This window comes from Cnephaeus nilssonii, assembly GCF_951640355.1.
Source record: "Cnephaeus nilssonii genome assembly, chromosome: 22".
NCBI classification, from domain to species: Eukaryota; Metazoa; Chordata; class Mammalia; order Chiroptera; family Vespertilionidae; genus Cnephaeus; species Cnephaeus nilssonii.
Window position 1 is genome coordinate 7,621,858 of NC_137093.1, and position 24,003 is coordinate 7,645,860.

The 24,003-nt window shown below is 41.2% G+C and overlaps 1 protein-coding gene across 2 annotated transcripts in view; it reads left to right on the forward strand.

Annotated features, from left to right (window-relative positions):
- MED13L (mediator complex subunit 13L) overlaps nucleotides 1-24,003 on the forward strand; it is a 275,922-nt gene that overhangs the window by 246,311 nt on the left and 5,608 nt on the right. For both annotated transcript variants that reach the window (XM_079762667.1, XM_079762668.1), the window contains exons 18-29: nucleotides 2,564-2,743; nucleotides 3,316-3,539; nucleotides 5,421-5,613; nucleotides 6,263-6,689; nucleotides 7,807-8,026; nucleotides 9,889-10,077; nucleotides 13,148-13,398; nucleotides 13,591-13,733; nucleotides 17,703-17,861; nucleotides 19,437-19,613; nucleotides 20,866-21,023; nucleotides 23,686-23,847. In XM_079762667.1, the coding sequence (XP_079618793.1) occupies nucleotides 2,564-2,743; nucleotides 3,316-3,539; nucleotides 5,421-5,613; nucleotides 6,263-6,689; nucleotides 7,807-8,026; nucleotides 9,889-10,077; nucleotides 13,148-13,398; nucleotides 13,591-13,733; nucleotides 17,703-17,861; nucleotides 19,437-19,613; nucleotides 20,866-21,023; nucleotides 23,686-23,847 (2,483 nt within the window). The remainder of the gene's footprint in view (nucleotides 1-2,563; nucleotides 2,744-3,315; nucleotides 3,540-5,420; nucleotides 5,614-6,262; nucleotides 6,690-7,806; nucleotides 8,027-9,888; nucleotides 10,078-13,147; nucleotides 13,399-13,590; nucleotides 13,734-17,702; nucleotides 17,862-19,436; nucleotides 19,614-20,865; nucleotides 21,024-23,685; nucleotides 23,848-24,003) is intronic.

Genomic DNA, 24,003 nt, shown 5'->3' on the forward strand with positions numbered 1-24,003 from the left:
AACAAAGGTTTGATTAGCGTTCTAGCAAAGAAAAAACAAAAGTGGAAGCATTAAAAAGATGTTTAGGAAGTAGTACTGCAGGACTTGGTACTAGGTTGAATTTGAGGGTTCAGGGAGAGCAAAATCTTAAAGATGATACCCAGGTTTGTGACTTGTATACCTGGACAGACAGTGGTGTCATTCAAAGATAGGTAGGTGGACTGGAGGAAGACCAGGTCTGAGGAGCAAGTTCATAAATTGAGTTTTGGAAGTTGTAAAGATCGATTTGAGATAAAGATGTGGAATAGACGTTTGGGAGTTGATGGGCCTGGAGCTCAGGGGAAAGAGAGTAGTGGGCCACACAGATGACAGGGGCACAGGGGAGGAGGGAAGCTCCCTGAGGAGGAGAGCACAGAATGAGGGCAGGGCCTGAGGCAGGCTTTGGTGAAATCGGCCAAGTCACCACATTTCAAGAAAGAGAGTGGTCAAGAAGCATTAAAGAGCAGCTGAGCTTTTAAGGTAAGGATAGTCGTGTACCCATAATGAGAGCTGGTTCTGTAGAATGGGGGAGGAACAGAGGCCAGGCTGGCGGGGTTACATGATGAAACAGGGACCCTGCTTCTGAACAACTCTCAGTCCTATAGGGAGAAGGTTATATGAGCTTCTTAAATTGAACTCTGGAATAATAAAAGAATGTTCAGAGGACAGAGTTCAGTGGAGTAGGGAATGGCAGGTGTTTTCTGAGCAGGTTAAGCAGGGAGACTTCTTAGAAGTGGAAACTCCTAGGGAAGTGTTCAAGTCATACTTATTTTTATGACTGCTTGGGTTTAAGCACAGTGCCTTATACTTGTCAGACCTTTAATTAATGTCTGTTGGATGAATTTATGAAGAAAGTGCAGTCTTTCTCCTAAAGAAATGTGGATGATTATCTTGGTAGTTCCTTTTAACTAGATGGTGGCCTTCAGACAGAAAAGCAGTCTGTGTGGGAGGAACAGTAGTGTCATCTTTGCATATGAAAAATAGCACCTTTTATGGTAGGGAAGGTGTGGGTTCCAAATTCAGATGCTTACATGTAGCAGACAGGTCATGTAAATGATCGATGCGGGGAGCCAGATTGGCAAAAAGCAATGCCCTGAAGTGTGTCCTTCCACAGCACACTTTCTATGTTATAGGCACAGGAATAGGGTTCACAAAGAACTGTGTCTGCTTTTAATCTGGTTCTCTCAGTCTCTCATTTTCCTGCTTTTGATAGAGTAAGAAGTACTTTACTGGGCTTTTTGTTTGTTTATTTTTACTTATAAGAAAAAAGAGAAGCACAGGCTTAGAAATAAAGACTTGAGCATTGCTTCCGTCTCAGGCAGGCAGCCAAGGAGGAACCGGGGAGAACTAGCTGTCTGAGGGGCAGCTGCTCCTCGGCTCCAGTCCGTGGGGGCTGTGCAGGAGTGTGGATCTCAGCTCCGGTTGCCAGGTCTCCCAATTTGTCAAGAGAAGCTGGAAATCCAGATTTGTGGATGAAATTTCCTGGAGAGATTTACTCCAAAATTTAAAAAAATAACTCTGGCCACCAATTTGCAAACTATGTTTGATGTAAGGACACAATCTAAAAATGTCTTAAGAACCCTCAGCACTCTGTGTCTCGGATTTCTTTGGTAGGTAAATCTTAGATTTTCATCCATGCCCCTTTCCTAATAGTAGAAAAGTAAGAGTAAGGAAAGTTCTTCAGGAACCCAGCTGTGCGGATTGAGAGCTGATCACCTTAAAATTATTTAGTTTGTCCGATTGTTTTGAGAATTTGAGGAGCATTATGGCCCTTCTCTTCTGGGGAAAAAATGCACTTATGTTCATGCACATATACATGCACAGTTTTGCATAGAGTTTCAAATTGCTGATTAAGATCCCTCCTTTACCTGGGTATCTCAAAAGGATCTTTACAACTTCCAAAACTCAGTTTGGAAGGAAGAGTGTTTGGTCAGAAGCCACGAGTCCCCTCCCTTCCTCTGTGTACAGGTGGCTTTCAGTCTTATCATTGCTTCTGCTGTGTTCTCAGGCACCTCTCCTTGCAGGGAAGGCTTTCTTTCTGAAGATGCATTTTGTGAAAATATTTTATAGTAAGAGCATTTTAAAGTTTTCAAAACCTTACGTTTCTTTTCTGCACTCATCATATAATCTAACCATTGATGTTTATAAATTAAAGTTATACAATAATTAAGAAATGTTTGCAGCTCTCTTTCCTGGTAAGCAACTTGGAAACAGGTTTATATGATTTAAAAAGCCAGGCCTATGCATCTTTCCACTCTTAAACCGTTCTATAGTTAACCACTTTACTTATATAGAGTAACCTATTTTCCATTGTATTCTTTCCAATAATAAATAATAAATTACTTTTTCCACTTCAGTAGAAGAATTTCTTTCCTTCTGACTCCTGAGTCAAGTATTTTAGAGTCTACTAAAAATAGACTCTATCACTAATAATGTCTTTGTCATGGAGTATAACTGAGGTCCAAAATGATGGCCAGAAAGAGGAGAGTGCCAGTCTAGTCCTCCTTTATGATTTCCGTTTATGTTCACTTACTGTCCGTTCCAGTGCTGGACATCAGCATGCTCTCCTCCCAGGATGTGGTCCGTATGCTGTTGTCCCTGCAGCCCTTTCTCCAAGACGCCATCCAGAAGAAGCGCACGGGCAGGACCTGGGAGAACATCCAGCATGTGCAGGGACCGCTCACCTGGCAGCAGTTCCACAAAATGGCAGGCCGGGGCACCTACGGTACAGTCTCCTCCCTGTCTGCGTGCCTTCTCAACTTTCGGTCTCCTGGAAAGCAGCTTTAGTCAAGTCCTTGCTTCCCTGACAAAATAGTCTTGAGTTTATATTCTTTTTGTTTTCCTAAAGTCAGTATTGGAGTCAAGCTTTCTAAACATTGGTGGCATAATCAGGGTCAATGAGGGAAATAATCCCTAAGTAGAGCATTTATTAGAGTCTCCTCTTCCTTGTCTTCGTGGCATTTTCATTTGGATGAACTTCTGAACTGGTTTTGTCAAGGTCCCGATTATGACACTTATCTCAGAGGAAGTGACATAGTGCTGCTGGGAAATGAACTTCAACTTCTTCTGCTCTGCCCTCCGATTGAACCATTAGAACATGTTCAGACTCATTTAATTAAGTTGTTCATCAGGGACCATTTAATGAGAGGCTTTGGAGAATACTTTTAAGAGTATCATGTCAACCTACGATGAAATTTCCACTGCCAGAATTAAGACGAGGGCACCAGGAACTTCCAAATGGTTCGGCTGTGGGAATCAGACTCCCAGGCCCCTTCCTAAACTGCACTGTTGTTTTAGGTTCAGAAGAGTCTCCTGAGCCGTTGCCCATCCCCACCCTGCTGGTAGGCTATGACAAAGACTTCCTCACCATCTCGCCATTCTCCTTGCCGTTTTGGGAGAGGCTGTTGTTGGACCCATATGGGGGCCACCGTGATGTTGCCTATATTGTGGTGTGTCCAGAAAATGAGGCCTTGCTCGAAGGAGCCAAAACTTTCTTCAGGGACTTGAGCGCTGTATATGAGGTGAGGAAGATCTGGAAACCATTTCTTTGACATGAGTCATCAGATTGTTTCTGGTTATGACTTAATTTTAAAGAATAAATATCTTCAAAGTAGATCTTAAAGAAAATTTGGAATTAGTTGGAAGATGAAGGAAAGAATTAAATTGGGAAGTTTTTCTAGAAATAAATTGCGTTCCCATCTTGCTTTATATTTCATTAGATTTAGAAAACTCCTCTACCAGCTTTACCACACGTCGTAAAATCCTCTTAGCTGTTTTTCCCCCATTGATGTGTACAGGTTTGAAAGGATTGTTCACCAGGGGAAATGGCAGTTCAGAGGATGAGCTGTGCAAAAAGAAGGTGTGGCTACCCTTTTTGTGGGGAGGGCAGAACTGAATAAAAATGTTCAGCTTGAAAATTTCTAAATCAAAAGATACATTTTATGAATCATGCCCCTGGTATGTTTTGTTTAACACTACATTCATCTTAATACTGAAATTTTGATACACATTAAGAATGTAATCACCATCATAATGTAACAGCCAGGTAGATAATTTTATATTTTTAGTACATAAATTCCTGTTGCTTTTGAAAAATTAGAATCATGTCTGTCTTTGAAGAGAAAGTACCACATTTCTTCTGCCAAAGTACACACACACTAAGTTCTTTGTACTTTATACTTCTGATATCATATTTGGCAAGATTAAATTAAGTAAGTTTTTTTATTACATTTATTGGGGTGACATTGGTTAATGAGATTTTGTAAAGTGTTTAGAACTGTGACAGGCATATTATAAGTATTACAAATGTGGTTGTTAAATAAGATGCCAAGTTGAGTTTCAAAAATATTCCATAGTAGAACATCCACTTTCTATAAACATGAGTACACATGAAGTAGTAGACGTATGTGTTGCTGCAAAGAAATGAGGCGATGCTACGTATTAGGTAATGGCATCAATTAAGCCACTGAAGGAAACCCTTGGATACAGTAATTTCTAAACAGTGCCTGGCCCATGGATACAGAATAATATTAAGTCATACTTACCCTAACACAGAAAACTTGTCTAAGCAATTTCAAAGCCCAGCCATTCTCTTGAAGGAAGCCTACACATAAGTTACAAAACATAAAAGGCTTGCCAGATCTTTTTAGATCTTAAGAACTTGCATTTGGCAGCAACACATACCTGCTTAAGATTTTGTAGGGTCTTTGTAAGCCTTCAGTTCATTAACTCTAGCAAGGGATAATAATATGGGCTCTACTGCTGGTGAGCAGGTAGTTAAGTAGTTTACTTTTGACAGGTATATTAATTATCTGCCATTTAGTATCCTGGAAATTGACAACAGCATCTCACACTAAAACAACCATTTACTTTATAAAAGTGATCAGCACTTCCGTGGCCCTCCGCTATTAGTGATCTCCAAATGTCTGTAACAATCTAACAGATGGCCCATACATTTTAATGTTATCTTATGGGAAAATGTTTTGAGTGGGGATTACTTAAGAGGTTTTAGTGGACAGATGTCTCGGTCAGCCTTAGTAGGCAGGGACCTGTTAGTTCCTTTTTGACCCCTAGCAGTCCGTCGGGTAGTGCGCTGCAGTTTTTCCTCAGGCTGGAAGAATGAATGGGCTGGGCTGCAGAAACATTTCTTTTTCTTCAGAAGAAACACTTGTTTTTCTGTAGAGGAGCTACTCCAGGTTTTGGAGAAATATACAGCAGTATCAGGGTACATGATAATTACCAAATAGGACCAGTTTATAATGTTGGTGTGGTTGCATGTGGTCACACTAAAAAGAAAAAGGAAAATGCCTCCACTTGTATGTACAGAATGTGCCTCACTAACACTACGTGCTGAACAAGGTGATGCGTTCTGTCATAAGTAATGGTCTTGTTTGTGGTATCAGATGTGTAGGCTTGGGCAGCACAAGCCCATCTGCAAAGTGCTACGTGATGGGATCATGCGTGTGGGGAAGACCGTGGCACAGAAGCTGACGGACGAGCTTGTGAGTGAGTGGTTTAACCAGCCGTGGAGCAGCGAGGAGAATGACAATCATTCCAGACTCAAACTTTATGCGCAAGTTTGCCGCCATCACCTAGGTAAATGGGAATTTATTTGGAAAAGTAGGATTTGAGAGAGAAAATAGCAAATTGCACCCCCACACACACCTGTTAGGGTGCTACATTATATTTCTTTTGTCTAATGTTCCACTACTGTGTTTATTTAGATCTAATTTTTACATTCTGTTTAAATGCTAACTTTCATGTGCATGTATATTCTTTAAAAACTATTTAAAGTTGCCTAAAGAAGTCATATCTAATTTACTCCAGAGTTCAAAAACTTAACAGCATGACTTAAGATTAACTGCTTAATTTTAACCCAGATTCCCAAGAGAATCTAAGAAGCTTGTAAAGCCCTATATGCATAAGAGCATAATATACCACAATGGCTGGTCTCCCATTTTTCAGTGATGACATATGGATTTAGTCTGAAAGGAAAATGTTATAAATGATTTTCTTTCTTTTCAAGCAAGGTTCTTTTTCAGTATTCATAAGTATCTCCATGTCTGTTTCTGTGTTTGCATGATATATAAGCATGTGTTCAAGTGTGGAGATAGCATTTTGGGTGTTGTAACCAAAATATTGAAACCTGAAAGCATAGTTTTAAAAAAAGTGACCATTCTGATTTTCTGATTGTCTAACACTGCAGAACCTCACTAATGTCGTCTCTCTGCATATATTCTTTCAGCACCTTATTTAGCCACTCTGCAGCTTGATAGCAGCCTGTTGACGCCACCTAAGTACCAGACCCCACCAGCAGCAGCACAGGGACAAGCTACTCCTGGGAACACTGGGCCTTTAGCTTCAAATGCAGGATCTGCAGCTCCCTCCGCTGGCGGTGCATTTAATCCCACCTCCAATGGCAGTTCTGCGAACCCTGCAGCAAGTAGTTCTGCGTCTGGTTCCACCGTGCCACCGGTCTCATCGTCTGCCTCTGCTCCCATCGTTAACCAGCTAGGCACTACCTCTTCGTCAGGATTCAGTGGTAGTGTTGGAGGGCAGAACCCCAGCTCTGGGACCAGTTCTGCTGATAGAACGCAAGGGAACATAGGCTGTGGTGGAGACCCTGAGCCTGGGCAGAGCTCCTCTCAGCCCTCACAGGACGGACAAGAAAGGTATGTTACTCATTGATTGAGGTGGGTGGCTTCCGTGTGGACTCTTATCTACTTTTCTTCTATACCCTTCTGTCCCCGTCAACCTCGAGAGTCTCTAAATCCAGTAAAGGACTCTGATTTTCTTCTTCCCAAGAGAAAGTAACAGCTATCAATCAGCAGCTTCAGTGTTAAGAAATATGAGACTTCTTGCCCTAGTCTGTTTGGCTCAGTGGATAGAGCATTGGCCTGCGGACTGAAAGATCCCAGGTTCGAATCTGGTCAAGGGCACATGCTCGGGTTGTGGGCTCAATCCCCAGTAGAGGGCTTGCAGGAGGCAGCCGATCAATGATTCTGTCATCATTGATGTTTCTCTCTCCCTCTTCCTTCGTCTCTGAAATCAATAAAAATATATTTTAAAAAAATATATGAGACGTCTTGTAAACTAACTTACCTATTTAATTTATTATTAAACTTACTAGAGGCCTGGTGCACGAAATTCTTGCACGGATAGGGTCCCTAGGCCTGGCCTGTGATCAGGGGTGATTTTCCCCAGCTGCCGGCAGCTGGCTCCGCCACCTACCCCCAGTTCCCTGTTCCCCATTGGGTGATCGGAGCCTGCCGGCTGGTGGGGAAAAATTGAGAGGTTGGCTGGCAGGTTCCAATCAGGCAATCGGGGCCTACGGGCTGGAGGCAGCTCCTGCATTGAGCATCTGCCCCCTGCTGGTCAGTGCACATCATAGCGACCGGTTGTTCCACCATCTGGTTGATTTGCATATTACGCTTTTATATATGTAGATTAGCTTAATAGTAAACTATTACTATTAACATATATTTGTTATATGAATATAATATATGGATAAAAATAAGCTATTACTGTTAATATAATAGTATTATAAACTATCTTTGTAGACTACAGCTACAGGGAAAAAAAGATCTCCCATTTAGAGGCAGTTACTGTCATTTATATCTATCTTGGGTGCTAACTGGCTTGGTTTGCCTTTATTTCAGTAATGTGACACATGTTAATATTACATTTCATCTGTAATCATTGCCCAAGGAGTCAGTATGCGCTAGAATTGACTTTATTTTTACATAATTTATGTTTACTTTTGCATCTCATAAGTGACTTTCTCTGCAGTGTTACGGAGAGGGAGAGAATAGGAATTCCCACGGAGCCTGACTCCGCCGACAGCCAAGCCTATCCTCCAGCTGTGGTCATTTACATGGTGGACCCCTTCACCTACACTGCAGAGGAAGACTCTACCTCTGGGAACTTTTGGCTGTTGAGTTTGATGCGCTGCTACACAGAGATGCTGGATAATTTACCTGAGCATATGAGAAATTCTTTCATTCTCCAGGTAAGTATTTGCAAGTATGTTTGTTTACCCAATTGAGATCATACTTAATATAACTTACTAGAGGCCCGGTGCATGAAATTCATGCACTTGGGGGGGGTGTCCCTCAGCCTGGCCTGCGCCCTCTTGCAGTCTGGGAGCCCTTGGGGGATGTCTTAACTGACGGCTTTGTGGGGAGTGGGCCTAAGCTGTCAATTGGACATCCTTAGCGCTGCCACAGAGGCAGGAGAGTCTTCCGCCACCACCACTGCACTCGCCAGCCATGAGCCCAGCTTCTGGCTGAGTGGCGCTGCCCCTGTGAGAGCACACTGACCACCAGGGAACAGCTCCTGCATTGAGCAACTGGTCATTCCGCCATTTGGTCAATTTGCATATTAGCCTTTTATTATATAGGACTAGTGGCCTGGTGCACGAAATTCTTGCACTTGGGGGGTGGGTCCCCCAGCCTGGCCTGTGCCCTGTCACAGTGCGGGAGCCCCGTGATCCATTGCCCCAAAGATGTAGGCCCCGCCCACCCATCTGGGGCTCCTTGATGGATTGCCCCAAAGAGGTAGGCCAGAGACAGGTCCTGCCTCGGTGCTGCGCGGAGCCTCAGGACCCCCAGGCCTCGCCACACCGAGCCATGGGATGCCCAGGCCTTGCTGCACAGAGGCCTCCACCAGGCCCCCTCCAGGCCGGGCCGCGCAGAGGCCCCCGGACCCCCGGCGCAGGTGCATGGAGGCCTCTGCCGGGCCCCGCTCCTGGGCTGGGCTGCATGGAGGCCTGCGGACTGGGCGGAGCCGCACGGAGGCCTCTCCCGGGCCCCAGGCCTCCTGGTAATGGATTATGACGGGTGACGCAAGTCCCCGAAGCTGCAAGTCCCCGCCCACCCACGCCTGCTGCGCATGCAGCCTGCTGATCGGTCTTTATGCATGAGGGCGTCCCGACCATTTGCATATTACCCTTTTATTAATATATTCTTTTTGTACTTAATGCTCTTCATTAATACTTTTTCATGTTATTTAAAATTTTCACAAGCAACATTTTTAATGACTGCATATCTTCTTTATCTAATCATGCCTGTACAGTTACTTAATTAGCTTCCACTTTTTCACTATTATAAATAAAGCCATAACAAACATCTTCATGTATAATATATTTCTCACATTTCAGGTCATTTCTTAAAGTAGATTCCTAGATATAGATTCTGATAAGCATTATAAGCATTGCCAAATTCCTTTCCCAAAAGGTTCTACTTGCTTACATTTCTTTCAGCATGAGTGAGCATGCCCATTTTCACCGCACCCTTGACAGCTTGATGGCATAATAATTGTTTTTAATTTTATAATTTAATTGGTAGAAAACAATGTCTTAGTTGCTTGGGTTTTGTTTTACTTTAAATAAAGTTATCTTATAGAATTAAAAGGTCAAAATTAAAGTTACCAGAATAGATTGTTAATAGTTTTTTTATTGTTTTGACATTTGTCTCTCAAATGACTAGACAATAATTCCAAAGATGCTATGCATACTATGTGTATATATAAATGATAAATCTATTTAAAAAAACAAGTTTTAAAATTGGGGGACATAGATACAGTACATTAAGAATTTACCCCTAAAATAGGAACAGGGTTATTTCTAAGTGACAGTGTAACTTGACCAACACAATGGCACCTCTTCTTAAATTGCTGGTGTACATTTGGAATACAGGATTTTATGTCACTGGAAGGAATTAAGATTGTATTATATGATGTTTGGCATTCATATATTTTATAACTAAAATTCTCTTCCCCATTCAAGTTAAGAATTCCTGCCATTTCATTTTCAACTTTCTTGTTAGCATGTTTGATCTCAGTTTCTAGTTTTATTTGTGTTTGTGTCTGTAGATTGTGCCTTGCCAGTCCATGCTGCAGACAATGAAGGATGAACAAGTTTTCTACATTCAATACTTGAAGTCCATGGCATTTTCAGTGTACTGCCAGTGCAGGCGACCTCTGCCTACACAGATCCACATCAAGTCCCTCACAGGGTTCGGGCCTGCCGCCAGCATTGAGATGACTCTCAAGAACCCGGAGGTGGGTAGTAGCAGGGCAGACCTTTGCAGAAAGCCAGGGGAGTCGGTAGCTAGATTGTTCCTCCTCTATTTAAGAATGGTAGTTAAATCCTTAAGTCAAATAGAAGAGATACTCCTCTAAACTTGTAAGATTTTTTTGAGAAAAAGGCAAGCAGACTCTTGCTATTTTTTTATCGAGGGCCTAGGGCAACAATATGTTTATTACTGTTACTTATGTTCGCCTCTCCTATATTTACTTGTTCTTTATTTTTTGAACTGAATCTGTGTCTTTAGTCACTAACTTTCTACCTTCCCCAGTTCTCTCTTGATCAGCAGTTGTGTGGGTGTTTATTTCATCAGGCCCCTCATTTTCTGATGCACATTCTTACTGGGGGCTGCTTTCTTCTCTTCTGTCTCGGGGCTTCTGTATACAAGAGAATGCTTTTCTCTCCATCTTAGTAACCTGCTTCCCACAGATACGCACCGCATGGGGAATTTCAAAACACCAGAACCAAACTTTTTTAAACAAAGCTGTACACTTCTTTTGTTTTTCTCATCTCCTTACACTGAAGGTAGATGCACAGAGCAAAGTTTAGCATGTTCAAAGCCTTCAGAATGCAGTTCCCACACATTTATTGCATGGAAGATTACCCATTAGTAAAAGCCAACAAAACTGCTGATTTTAGTTGGTAATGAAAGTGTTTTGTGTTTTAGGTGTGTTTTTTTTAAATCCTATAAAATGCTTTCCCTTCAATAAGTAAAAACTTAGAAATGGAAAAATGATGCAACTCTAGGTAATACTGCATTTGTTGTAACTTGGTCCACGTCAGCTTGGTCCCAGGAGAGGAAGCTGCTTAGCTGACAACCTACATTCTTTCTGGATTATATAAAATGTCTGTATTTGGCAGTTTTATTCTTTTGAGTTTGAATCTTTATTTTTGTGAGCAGTTCACCTATTTTCTCTTATTAGCTTTTCTAAAATTAAAAAAATCAGGTTTTTTTCTGTTTCTTATTTTGTCTCAGAAATTATGAGTTACTGCTTTTCTTTATAAACTTAATTTTTTACTTCTTGTGGTTATTCCACAGTTCAGATGCAGTCATTTCTTATGCTTTAATAAAAATTTATCACAACCTCAAATGGTAATTAATAGTATTCTGCATTTTCATAGAGGAGAGTAAAGGATATTCCAAGGCATGGTGTAACATTTTTAAAGATTATAATATTGTGGCAGAGCACCATCAGGAGTTCATGAGATAAAGTGTGGCTTAGAAGAAAATAAGTGAAAAAATGTGCTTTGTCCTTTTTGCGTTGAAACAGGAAGAGAGAAATAAATCACTTGATTTTATTAAAAACAAAAGAACCAAACGTTATGAATAGTTACTGAGGTTTGTACCTTTTTACTTGCATTGCAGTAATGATGAATTGCCAAATGCTGCCTCTCCCTCAGTCTACAGCTAGAATACCACCTTTCATTCATTAAACAAAGCCGAGTGTCTGCTGTGCACCAGGCCCTGTACTAGGTGATGAGGATGCAGCGGGTGGGGAACCAAACCACCAGGCCCCTGCTTCTGGAAAGTCTGACCTCCACAGTGGTACAGTCTCATGCAAGCACGTTGCCACATAAGGAAGACTGTATCTTAGAATTTATCATGCAAGTTTTAGAAGAAATCTTACACTAGTATCACTTTTGTTTTTCATAGAACATCCAGCATCTTAAAAACAGAGTTTGGGAAGAATGTGTTACCTAGTGTCTTATCACAAGCTGTCTATTGCATCTCAGATATTTATTTTTCTTTTTTTATTGCACCTCATATATTGACACTAACCTGTTGTTTCATACAAAACTTTTCAGGCAGCCTTGACTGGACTCTTTTTTTTTTTAATTATTGAAACATAATTCACATATTATAAAAATTACCTTTTAAAAATTATATAGTTCAGTGATTTTTAGTTTATTCACAGAGTTTGCAGCTATCATCACTGCCTAACTTCAGAACATTTCATCAATCCAGAAAGAAACTTTATACCTATTAGTAGTCACTCCTCATTTTGCCCTTCCTTCAGCTCCTGGCAATAACTAATCTATTTTCTGTCTCAATGGATTGCCTGTTCTGGACATTTTATGTAAATGGAATCATACAATATATCATCTTTTATGTCTGGCTTTTTTCATTTAGCATAATATTTGAGGTTTATCCATGTCATAGCATAGATGTTGTTTATTAAATATTGAAAAGTCGATGATTAAATTTTGTCACAGTTTATCTAAAATGTTTATCTTGGGTTAACAGCTATTGCTTTGATTTCTTAAATTACACACACAGAAGTATAATATACAAACTGAAAAGTAACCCCAAGTGTACTGCTTGATGAGTTTCACTAAGTAAAAATGCCATGTAACAAGCACCCCAAAAGCTCTCCTTCTGGTCCCTTCCCTTTCTGTCAGTCCAGCAGCAATCACTATTCTGACTTAAAACAACATAGTTTTGTCTGTTTTTTGAATTTTATATAAATTGAATCATATAATTTATAACCTTTTGTGTCTGGCTTCTTTTATTCAATGTTGAGATTCATCATTTTTGTTGCTTTTAGTGGTAGTTTTTTTATTTCCTTTGCTGTCTTATATTCTGGTTGTGCGACTATATCACAGTGTATCATCCATCTTACTAGTACTGTTGATGGGTATTTAGGTCATTTTCTGTTTGCAGCTAATGTGATTAACACTATTGTGAACAATACTTGGTGTTGTCTGTCTTTTTTATTTCAGACATTCTGGTGGGTTTGTGGTGGTGTCTTATTATGGTTTTAATTTCTACTTTTCTAATGACTAATGAAGTTGGGCCAGTTTACTTTCTAAAATAGTAATTTCTTTTAATAAGGAAATATTGGTTTGGTTGGATGCCCTAGCTTCTATCATTTAAACAGTCTTTTTGGTGCCTGTGTTATCATTGCTATTTATATATATGGTGTTGGTGGGGGGCAGTCTGTTACCATTATTCCCTCTTGGTTTCACTCAGTGCTGCTCTGGATTGTGTTGTAAACATGAAGTTGAGTGGCTTTGTGTTGATATTGATTTTGATTTTGATTTCAGCGGCCCAGCCCCATCCAGCTTTACTCCCCTCCTTTTATATTGGCCCCAATCAAAGACAAGCAGACAGAAGCCCCAAACAAAGACAAGCAGACAGAGCTGGGAGAGATACTTGGTGAAGCGAGCCAGAAATACAATGTGCTCTTTGTGGGCTATTGTTTATCTCATGACCAGCGCTGGCTTTTGGCTTCCTGCACTGACCTCCATGGGGAGTTACTAGAAACCTGCATTGTAAATATTGCTTTACCAAACAGGTGAGCAACCTTGGTGTTTGTGATGCATGTAAATTGATGCTGTGCCTTTTTGAGATATAAATCTTTCTCATTTCTCTTTCTAAATGCATTGGGTACCGTGTGGGTGGGTTCTTTGGAATCCTGTTGGTTTTGTCCGAGTGATAACTTTGATTCATTTGGGGACCTTTTCCCCATTTTTTTTTTTTTTTTTAGATCACGGAAGAGTAAAGTATCTGCACGTAAAATTGGACTGCAGAAGTTATGGGAATGGTGCATAGGTATTGTCCAAATGACATCTCTACCCTGGAGAGTTGTTATTGGGCGACTCGGGCGTCTTGGCCATGGGGAGCTTAAAGGTGAGAAATTCTTGAAGGCAATATGCACAAGAAACAAAGGAAAAGGGCTGAGCTGATGCATTAACTGAGCTGAGGGAGAACATTGTACAATTGGTAGTAAGAATAAAGCAGATTATATTTTCACATTCTTTTAAGTGTACAAGAAACCAGTGGTTTTTAAACTTTTCATTGGTAACAAAACCATGTACTCAGTCAAAGAAAATCTTAAATAGTGAACCCCACTGTATAAAACAGAGAATGTTTTATTAATATAAAAAGCATACTCAGTATATTAGAATTTCTAATGTATTTTTTATATTGATTCAAAGAAAAGTACAAGTCAGTGTTAACACAGATTTTATGTCAGAGGTTATTAATGATAGAAGAAGTCATGTATAGGAACAGCCTTCAGGTTTTTTGGTCTTTGTTTTGGTGGTTGACAGTGACAAGCTTGGTATTTCTAGATTTTGCTTTGGTGGCACAATAGCAAGATAATCCTGATTTACAAGGACTAGTAGTTGTAAATTGAAACGGTCTTTATTCACCTTGCCACTGTCTGATATTCTTTAGTCTGGGAGCTGAATTGATATATAGATAAATAGATAAATAGATAGATACATACATACATACATACACACACACACATACTAGAGGCCGGGTGCAGGAAATTCGTGCACGTAGGGGGCGGGTTCCCTCAGCCCAGCCTGCACCCTCTCCAATTGGGGACCCCTTGGGGGATGTCCGACTGCCGGTTTAGCCCCGATCCCACAGGGGATCGGGGCTAAACCGGCAGTCGGACATCCCTCTCGCAATATGGGAGCGCTGGCTCCTAACTGCTCACCTGCCTGCCTGCCCAATCGCCCCTAACTGCCTCTGCCTTCCAGCCTGGTCACCCCTAACTGCCCTACCCTGCCGGCCTGGTTGTCCCTAAATGCTCTGCCTGCCTGCCTCTAACTGCCTTCCCCTGCCGGCCTGGTTGCCCCCAACTGCCCACCCCTGCTGGCCTGATCTCGCCCCCAACGGCCCTCCCCTGCTAGCCTGATCTTGCCCCCAACTGCCCTCCCCTGCAGGCCTGATCTCTCCCCCAACTGCCCTCCTCTGCTGGCCAATTTGGTTCTGATTGGTCGGTTTCAATGCCAGTCAGCATCAAAAGCTCCGCCTCCTAGGCAACCATTGGCTCCCCACAGCACCCAGATTTGGTTCTAATTGGTCGGTTTCTATGCCAGTCAGCATCAAAAGCTCCACCTCCTAGACAGCCATTGGCTCCCCACAGCACCCAGATTTGGTTCTGATTGGTTGGTTTCTATGCTAGTTAGCATCAAAAGCTCTGCCTCCTAGGCAGCCATTGGTTCTTCACAGCACCCACATTTGGTTCTGATTGGTCAGTTCCTGTGCCAGTCAGTGTCTCTGGGCCTATCAACGGGACCTGATCAGAAAGGCAGGGCTGATCAGCAGCCCCAAATGAAGGCCTGGAGAGAAATGGAGGTGCGGCTGCTGGCCAGACTAGGAGAGAAAGAGAGATGCAAGTGCTGATCAAAAGCTGCCTCAGAAGCAACGGATCAGTCCCTGCTTCTCTCTTCAGGCGTCTCTCTGGTTCTGATTCACAGCCCCCTCAGCAGTCAGTGCTGGGGCACCGCGCCTGCAGTCAGCGCGGGGTTGCCACAGCAACCCCGCGCTGACTGCAAGACTGACTTCCGGTTGGTTGAGCCTCGGTCGTTACTGGTCATTACGACCCAGGGTTTTTATATATTAGGATACCAACTGCTTATTATTTCTTGCAAATATAACAATCACAAAGTACTGAAAGTAACTAACATAACACAGTTGACCACTAGTAGCTGTCTTGCCAGGCCTTAAGCCCAGCTCATTTACTAACCTAGTGCAGCTACTTGTACAGTTTTAAAAGCCTAGATTTCTTTTAAAAGCCTTACTAATTAATGACACATTTATAAAAAGTTTAATATATGCATAGAGATGGGAGTGGTTTCTTTCTAAGGTCGGCACAAAAGCAAAAACAGGTGGTTTTGTGCTTGCAAGTGTATTAGAGCAGAAAAGCAAACTTTCTTTATAAAGGGCCAGATAGTAAATATTTTGTATTTTACAATCTAGCTGGTCACTGTTACAACTACCCAACTCTGCTATTGTAACTTCAGAGCAGCCATAGACAACACCTTAGTAAATAGGCGAGGTTGTGTTCCAATAAAACTTTATTTACAAAAACTTGGCGGGCAGGAATTGGCATTGGGACCATGGTTTGTTGACACTTGTATTAGGGTGCACATGTTTGTTTGTTTTTTTACATGAAACTTATATTTTATTTCAGGGATTCCACAAATAAGTGATACAGATATAACTTGCATTGTAGCAAGTGCCTGAGTGAGTTATTAGGGTATAACAGCAATTATACAAATATATAATATGTAATTAAATAAGTTCTCTTAGGAACCCATTGTACATACATTGTTTTAGTAATAAATTATATTGTAGACTAATAGAAGATAGTACCCTTTTCATTTTTTAAAGACTATCGTACTTATAATGAATCTGATATCAGTAGCCTGGAGGCCTATTACATTAGGGGGTTCGTCATTTTATTTCTGTCAGAATTCCTATCTTGTCTTCTAGTATGCCTTTTAGTCAATCTTATTTCTTAAAGGTTTTGAGCTACTCTTAACCCTTGGGGAAAGTTAGAATGTAATAGAGAAGAAGAAGAGGGGATCAAAACGTAGCCTAGTCACTTAGTGTTTTGTGAAATTATTAGGCCATTGCCTGCCCTGTATGATTTATTAGAAGGGCACACTCCTCTTGCCTCTGAGAGGGGAAGGGTGTAAGTGTGACCGAGAGAAAATGTGCTTTCAAGGAATGAAGACACGGAGGAGAGCCTAGCACACAGGAAATCAGTTTACTGACCTCCGGTGTCTTCCTTCAGGGATCAGAGGCCTGCACACATTGTTTCTGTGGGGCAGTATCAGATAGGAGCCTGTAGATTTCAGTCAGCTTTGTGAATTTCTGTTCTTTATCACCAGAGTGTTTGTGGTAGAAATACTTATACCACCTTTTTCTTCTTATTTGATTTTTAAATACAAAACTTAATCTATTTTATTTTTCTGTGGTTTTAAAGAATACTGCTTTGTGTTCCTGGCCACTTTTATTTCAGCCACTTCATTTTGAGGTTCATTAGGATTATAAATAGGAAAAATTTTTTCCTTTCACATTCTCTTTCAGGAAAGAACTGCTTGTTTGAAAACATATAGAGCTAGAGAAGCCTGCAGGAGTGGCATTTCATCAGTGGCATGTGACATGGCGGCAGGAGTGTGACCACGTACTTTTTATTTCCCAGAGTTAACATAACCCATAACAGCTCTCTGAGATGATATAATGCCATATGTTTGGGGGGCAATACACAAATATTAGAAAGAAAATTTGTGCCAACTTTTAAACTGCGTAATTATTGCAGCTTCATTTGGAGCACTTCACTCACACCCATTGTTCATTAGTGCTTTGGGGTTTTCTAAGAAAGGCTCCACCTCGCTCCTGCTGCTGCTTGCCTTTCGTGGAAACAACCAGTCTATAGCAAGTGGTAAACAAAACTGGTTTTCCCAATGGTACTCACCTATGAAGAAAGTGCTGATAGGGGCTGTGAAAGAACCAGACCCGGAGAAGGAGGAGGAGGGATAGAACAGACTGGTGGCCTCACCAGAGAGCATCTGAAGTGTGTAAATCTACCTGGGTCTGTGCTGGCGGCTCACAGGCCATTTCAGACATGGCTGCAGTCTACAGAATAGTGGACCTTTGTTTCTTTGTTAATGAAGTGTAATAAAGGTCAAGCAACATGTTCTTTGTAGCAAGAAGAGGAACCTGTGGGAAGCCACATTCCCAGTAGGGCCCAATCCTGGAAATTCACTTACCAGGCAAAACTGGTAAAACACTCAAACCTCACAGCAACATGAATTCCTAAAGACTGCATATAACTGTGATACTTGGTTTCAGATTGGAGTATCCTCCTTGGAGAATGTTCACTGCAGACAATCAGTAAACGGCTCAAGGACATGTGCCGGATGTGTGGAATCTCTGCCACAGACTCTCCTTCTATCCTTAGTGCCTGCCTGGTTGCCATGGAGCCCCAGGGGTCCTTTGTAGTGATGCCAGGTAAATCTCTTCTTGTCAGTTTAATTAATGACGCATCACATCAGTTCGTCCACTCAAACTTAAGTTCATAGACAAGTGTAGAATGTATCTGTATTTTTTATTTTTATAAGAGGAAATTGTACTTAAGGTTCAAAAATGGAAACCACTTGGTCTCTTCCAAGGGATGTAGTTTGTGATTTTCTTACCTTTATTGACCACACCTTGGAGAGAGCCTACACTCTGGCTATGACTGAGAGGTCTTAGAGTCATGGCTGATTACTATTGCCTGCCCCCAGATTGTTGTTAAGGTTATCAGGATCACCCTCCAAAAATGATTAACGGACACCAGCATGATACATATTTGAATATCCTTTTGGAGATTGATGTTTGACAGAATCTCTAAGCAGCCTCGAGAGAGCATACTTACAGTCTCTCTTACATAGTTGAGGATGAATGGTGAGGCACATACGGGTAAAGCATTTAGTTTAGTGCCTGGACCACAGTAAATTCTCAGCAAGTACCAGTACGTGGATAGCCAAAACATTGTGGCCACAGAGTGTTTTTGTTTTGTTTTTTAAATATACTTTTATTGATTTCAGAGAGGAAGGGAGATGGAGAGAGAGATAGAAATATCAATGATGCGAATAATTGATCAGCTGCCTCCTGCACGCCCCCTTCTCAGGATCGTGCCTACAACCTGGGCATGTACCCTGACCGGAAATCGAACCAGTGACCTCCTGGTTCATAGGTCGACAATCAACCACTGAGCCACGATGGCCAGGCTAGAGTGTTTTTGGGTGTTGTTTTTTTTTTACAAATTAGCAATTAAGCTATTATAATTTTATGGCAAAGCAATTTTATACTTTTAGAACTGTTTTTACCTCCCAGATATTTTTTTCATCAAATGAGAGACCCTTTCCTCTCACTCCCTGTAAAGGTAAATAGTATTGCGTGTGAGACAGGTGGCCTGCAGGGGCCTGCTCAGTAGACCTTAGATTGATTGTTGCCTGCACCACTTGAGCAGATTACAAAACTTTATTTGTGCTCTGTCCTCATCACAAAATGGGGATAATAGTTCTTACCTTGAGGTGGCCATGATGATTGAATGAGGTGACATGAATAAATAATGTAGCACAGAATCTGGGATGTAGTAAGCATTTAATAATTGTCTGCTCTGTTACCAATACCAATAATAAGTGTTAGTTATAATAATTATTAGTTGAATGGTACCATTTCTACAGAATTGTATCATTTAGGAGAATAGTACTTTACAATTTGTGAGCAACCACAGGAGGAAGGGACGTGGGAGATTTATTTTTAGAAATACTTCTTATATAAGTAATTAAAACATATTTGATAGACTCAGTCCAATTTTATCTTAACCTTTCCAATATGAAATGAGGCTTGAGTTACTGTAGCTGTATGCTCTGAGGCAGTTTCTGAAAGATATTTAAACACTTGCGCTCAACTTTAAATGTGTATTCATCATGGCGGTTGTGTCAGACTCCTACCTTTCCAGCTCGGGTCCTCTTAAACACGTCATTTCTGGAGTTGTTCACTCGTGCACAGAAGGAATTGATACTTTTTTTTTTTAAGATGCTGTCACAATGGGCTCTGTTTTTGGCCGAAGTACTGCATTAAATATGCAGTCATCTCAGCTTAACACCCCTCAAGATGCTTCTTGTACACACATCTTGGTATTCCCAACATCTTCAACCATCCAAGTGGCTCCAGCCAACTATCCCAATGAAGATGGGTTTAGCCCCAACAATGGTGAGTGGGGACCATGTTTGCCTAGAACTCAGCTTCTTCCACAAGAGATAGAGCTAGAGTGTGGAGTCATGGGCCTGCTGCAGGCTGTTCTGTGTTGTGATAACACATGAAGTATGAAGAGGGGCTTATGAAGGTTGGAGAATCTGGTTTTGAAGATTTAATTTGTCTGCTCTGTTACCAATACCAAATAAATACTTTCCTCTTTTGGGGAATTCACTTTCTCTTGTTTTTCTTGAAAGACAAAAAGTAGTATCTGCTTGGTAGTGTACTGTATGTGGGTGTTACTCTTTCAATAAATATTTCTTGATCTGATTTGAAAGTAGGAAGACTACTAGGCAATATGATGATAGCAACTGCCTTTAGCTAATCACTGGGAGTAGAATTTGTTCAAAAACAACTTTTTACTTGATTATTCTTAATAGGGTTTTTTTGATTGAATATATTAAGGCATTCATTAAGAAATGGTTATTTATAACTATAAATGCTCAATATTATGCAGCTATTTGCATTTTTTAAAGAATTTTTTACAGCTACCAGCATTTACTCCTGTTAAAGGGGGAAGGTAAAAGGACACCACACTATATATGTACACTATATACCATATATAGTGTGAGCACAATGTAATAACAAAGAGGAGAAAAAGAATCATAGAACCAATGTTCATGGTGATTGGGTTATGGTTGATGGTTTTCCTCTTTTTGTACTTTTCTTTCCAAATTTTCTGCTGTGAGAGTATCTTACTTTTATAATATGGGAGAGGATTTCTTAATGAAAATGTGGTGCTTTGATCTGCTTGTGGAATAGGCCTCCAGTTTCAGGGTGAGTTCACACCTATTAACATGCATTAATTCAGCCTCCAGGATTTAGAGGCTAATTTGGCTGCATAGATGGAGTCTGTTGTTTTCTTAGATGGTATCAATGTTAACTTTGTTTAATAATTAAATTGCTTCTTTAGTTGTTTTGCCATCTTTTTATGTGCCTTTGCAGTCTATACAGAATGTGGAGTTTTATTTTATGTTCTTTATTTCTTCATTCTGTTAATACTTCACATTAGGATATCACTGGAGAGGGTGCAAAGTGAAGGAATAATTTGCAGCACCTTGCACTCAGTACACACACATTAAATCTTACTACTTTGTTAACGGCACCTGCCTGTAATAATCATAGCTCCCCAAAAAGAGTGTATTGTTTAAGTTGGGGATGTGGATCATTTTTTAAATTTTTGTGCTTTTTTTTTCTCCCTCTCCTCTAGATGACATGTTTGTTGACCTTCCATTCCCAGATGATATGGACAATGACATTGGCATATTAATGACTGGGAACCTCCATTCCTCCCCCAACTCCTCCCCGGTCCCTTCCCCTGGCTCTCCTTCTGGAATCGGTGTGGGGTCTCACTTCCAGCACAGCCGGGTAAGGATGGTGGGAGGGGGGCTGTGTAAAACCATCTCAGTCTCCCGGAAAATAGTCCAGAGGCGTGACCAACGTTTTACTCCAGGCACCTTTCTTCTCGTTGGTCTTGGTCCTTGGTACAAGAGAAATAAGTGGGAAAGTGACTCTGTAGTTGTTCCATTTCGAATAAAAGCAGGAATTTGAAAGAAGTATATTATTCCTGATAAATAGTTTTTTCAGAAGAATAGTCTTATTAATGCTGAAAGGGTTGTGTGCAATCACTGTTTTCTTAACAAAAGTTAGTTTTGGTTACTTGCTGCTTCCCGGTTATTTTTTAATTTTTGCCCAGAGACTGGTTTTCCAGAGGCTAGGTCGACAGTCCTGCTTATTTAAATGCAAAGTAACCGTGTTAACTGAAGAACACAGTGTTGATGGGTAATTATTCTGTAAGGAGCCTGACTGTTGTGTCAGTGCCGGGGTGCCTTGTTGCATGTGGTCCCCATCTCCTCTGCGGCCAGCGCGCAGGACAGGCACGAGCCCACAGGAGGCTGCCTTTGGAGAAGTGCTCAGGTTGATGCTAGAATATTAAGGAAAAAACCAGAGCTGACAAGTAGTTTCATCTTTAAATGACATAGGGATATGGATGGTAGAGTCAAGGCTCGGTCATTACTCATGCTTTGTTTAAATGCTTGAGGACTCATGCCTTATCACTGTATTGTACTTTTACTTAAAATATTAAGAGACTGAGGGGTTAAGACACAGAAGAACTGCTGTGTCTAATATATTAACCTGGACAAGCATAAGCAACCCTGCTCAACTCACTTAAGACAAAAGGTGTACCTAGAGGACTTAGGTCTCTGTCAGTGGGACTTTTATTGCCAGCCCTGAGTTTAACCAAGAGAAAGAAGATTTGAAACTTAAGTCACAGAGCAGTGAAACCAGGGAGGGTCCACTCCATGGCTGCCCTCATGATACTGCCTGTCCCCACCTCCTCCTTCTGGAAGGAGAGATTCTAAATGTCTTTATTTCCCCAAAAAATCATTTGCCAGTTAATGACAATTAGTTTCCTGGAGATTTTTGTGATAGGAACACAAATTTTACACTGGATAGTTTAAATGTAGGATTACTGTGAATTCTAGAGGCAAATAACATATCACCAGCCAAGAATGCATGCTCTGAATATGGATAAATATAGCTCTGAGTTACAGCTATGTGGCTGACTAGCTCTGTGGCCCTGGACAAGCTGCTTTTACCTTTCTCAGCCTTAGTTACCGTATCTGTGAAATGGAAATAATACTACTGCCTCCACTACTGATGGTGTCCTTCAGTTTATTCATTAGAGTTGGTGATTGAATTGTGTTGTTAGTTTTATAAGAAACAGGTGTGCTGTATTTTCTCTCTTTGTTGGAGCTCCCAACCCTAAATAAAGTCTTTCATTGAATGCCACAGTTTAAACTGCACTGTTTTGAAGCTAGCTAGTCAGGTGGCCTTTCTCAATCCAGAGCACCTATAGCCAGGTGACCCCTGAGAGGTTTTTAGCATTTCCTCTTTCTGAGCCATTAACATGCTTTGATACCCAGTTAAGACATTACAACAGGGGAAAGAATTTGTTCAAGGTTATAGTAAGTTTTTATCTTTAACCATCTCAGATATAATACAACTTTGTTTAGTAGTTGAGAATTTTTCCCCCTTGAAACAGAAGGCTCGTGAAAACAGATTACTTATCATTGCTTACATGAAAACTATACTAGTATTTTCATCTCTTGAAGCTAGCTAAAAGAATCAAAGGTGAGGAAATGCCAATTTCAGAAATGCACAGGAGTCTCTTACAAGAGCCTGTCAGGAAAGGTTTGCTGACCATCACACAGGCTTCTTCAGGAGCAGCTCACACGGCTGGCAGGTCGGCAGTGTCCCGCCCTGCAGGCAGTGGGGAGGGCTGCGTGTCCTGGCAGTGTCCCTGACAGCACGCGGCCAGGTGAGCTGTGTATTTGGGGTTGGCTGCTGGCACATGAGTGCAGAGATACCTTTAGCTGTCAGAGATTTGCTCTCTGCATTTTTTGTTTGATACCTAGTAATGCCACGCAACAGTTAACATTCTGCAGACAAGAAACCAAAGAAAATAAATTCTCACTTAATTGACTGATGTCATTGGTTTCGCTGGTACCTTCTGCCAAAGCAGTACTTTCCCTCAGATGTCTGTGTGCAGCAGAGACAGTGCCTCCCCATTGACCTTCCTCAGTTACCTGGCATTTTTGGGTGAGATGCTGCCAGAAAGGGGATTGCTCACTACAGTGTGCAGGGTGACTTGATAAAAAGTGGGTGAAGGTGGTCAAAGGTACAAACTTCCAGTTATAAAACAAATCAGTCATGGGGCATATGTACTGCATGGTGACTATAGGTAATAATAGTGTCACATATTTGAAAGTTGCTAAGAAAGTAGATCTGAAGCCTTCTCATCACAAGAAAAATGTTTTGTAACTGTGTGTGGTGATGGATGTCAACCACTTATTGTGTGATCACTTTGCAATAGATATAAATACCCAAATATGAATTATTACATTATACACCTGAAGCTCATATAAGTGTTATGTCAATTATATCTCAGTGTGTTTTTTTAAGTTGATTTCTAAAAGAGTGTGTTTGGGTGACAAATGCTGATCATGCCTGGGGACTTGTTCTGTAGAGCCAGGGCGAGCGCCTTCTTTCTCGAGAGGCTCCGGAGGAGCTGAAGCAGCAGCCGCTGGCCCTGGGGTATTTCGTATCAACTGCCAAAGCTGAGAATCTCCCCCAGTGGTTTTGGTCATCGTGTCCCCAGGCTCAGAACCAGTGTCCCCTCTTCCTAAAGGTTGGTTTGGTATCATATTTGAAGTTTTGAGGGGAGGGGAGGGAATGAGTAACTTTTGCTGAAGTTGACTTTTGGTTAGAAATTTCTGTCACCATAGTCTTATTCTGTTCCCTGTTTCTCTCACATTCTACTTACACTCTGAGGATATTTCAGTTA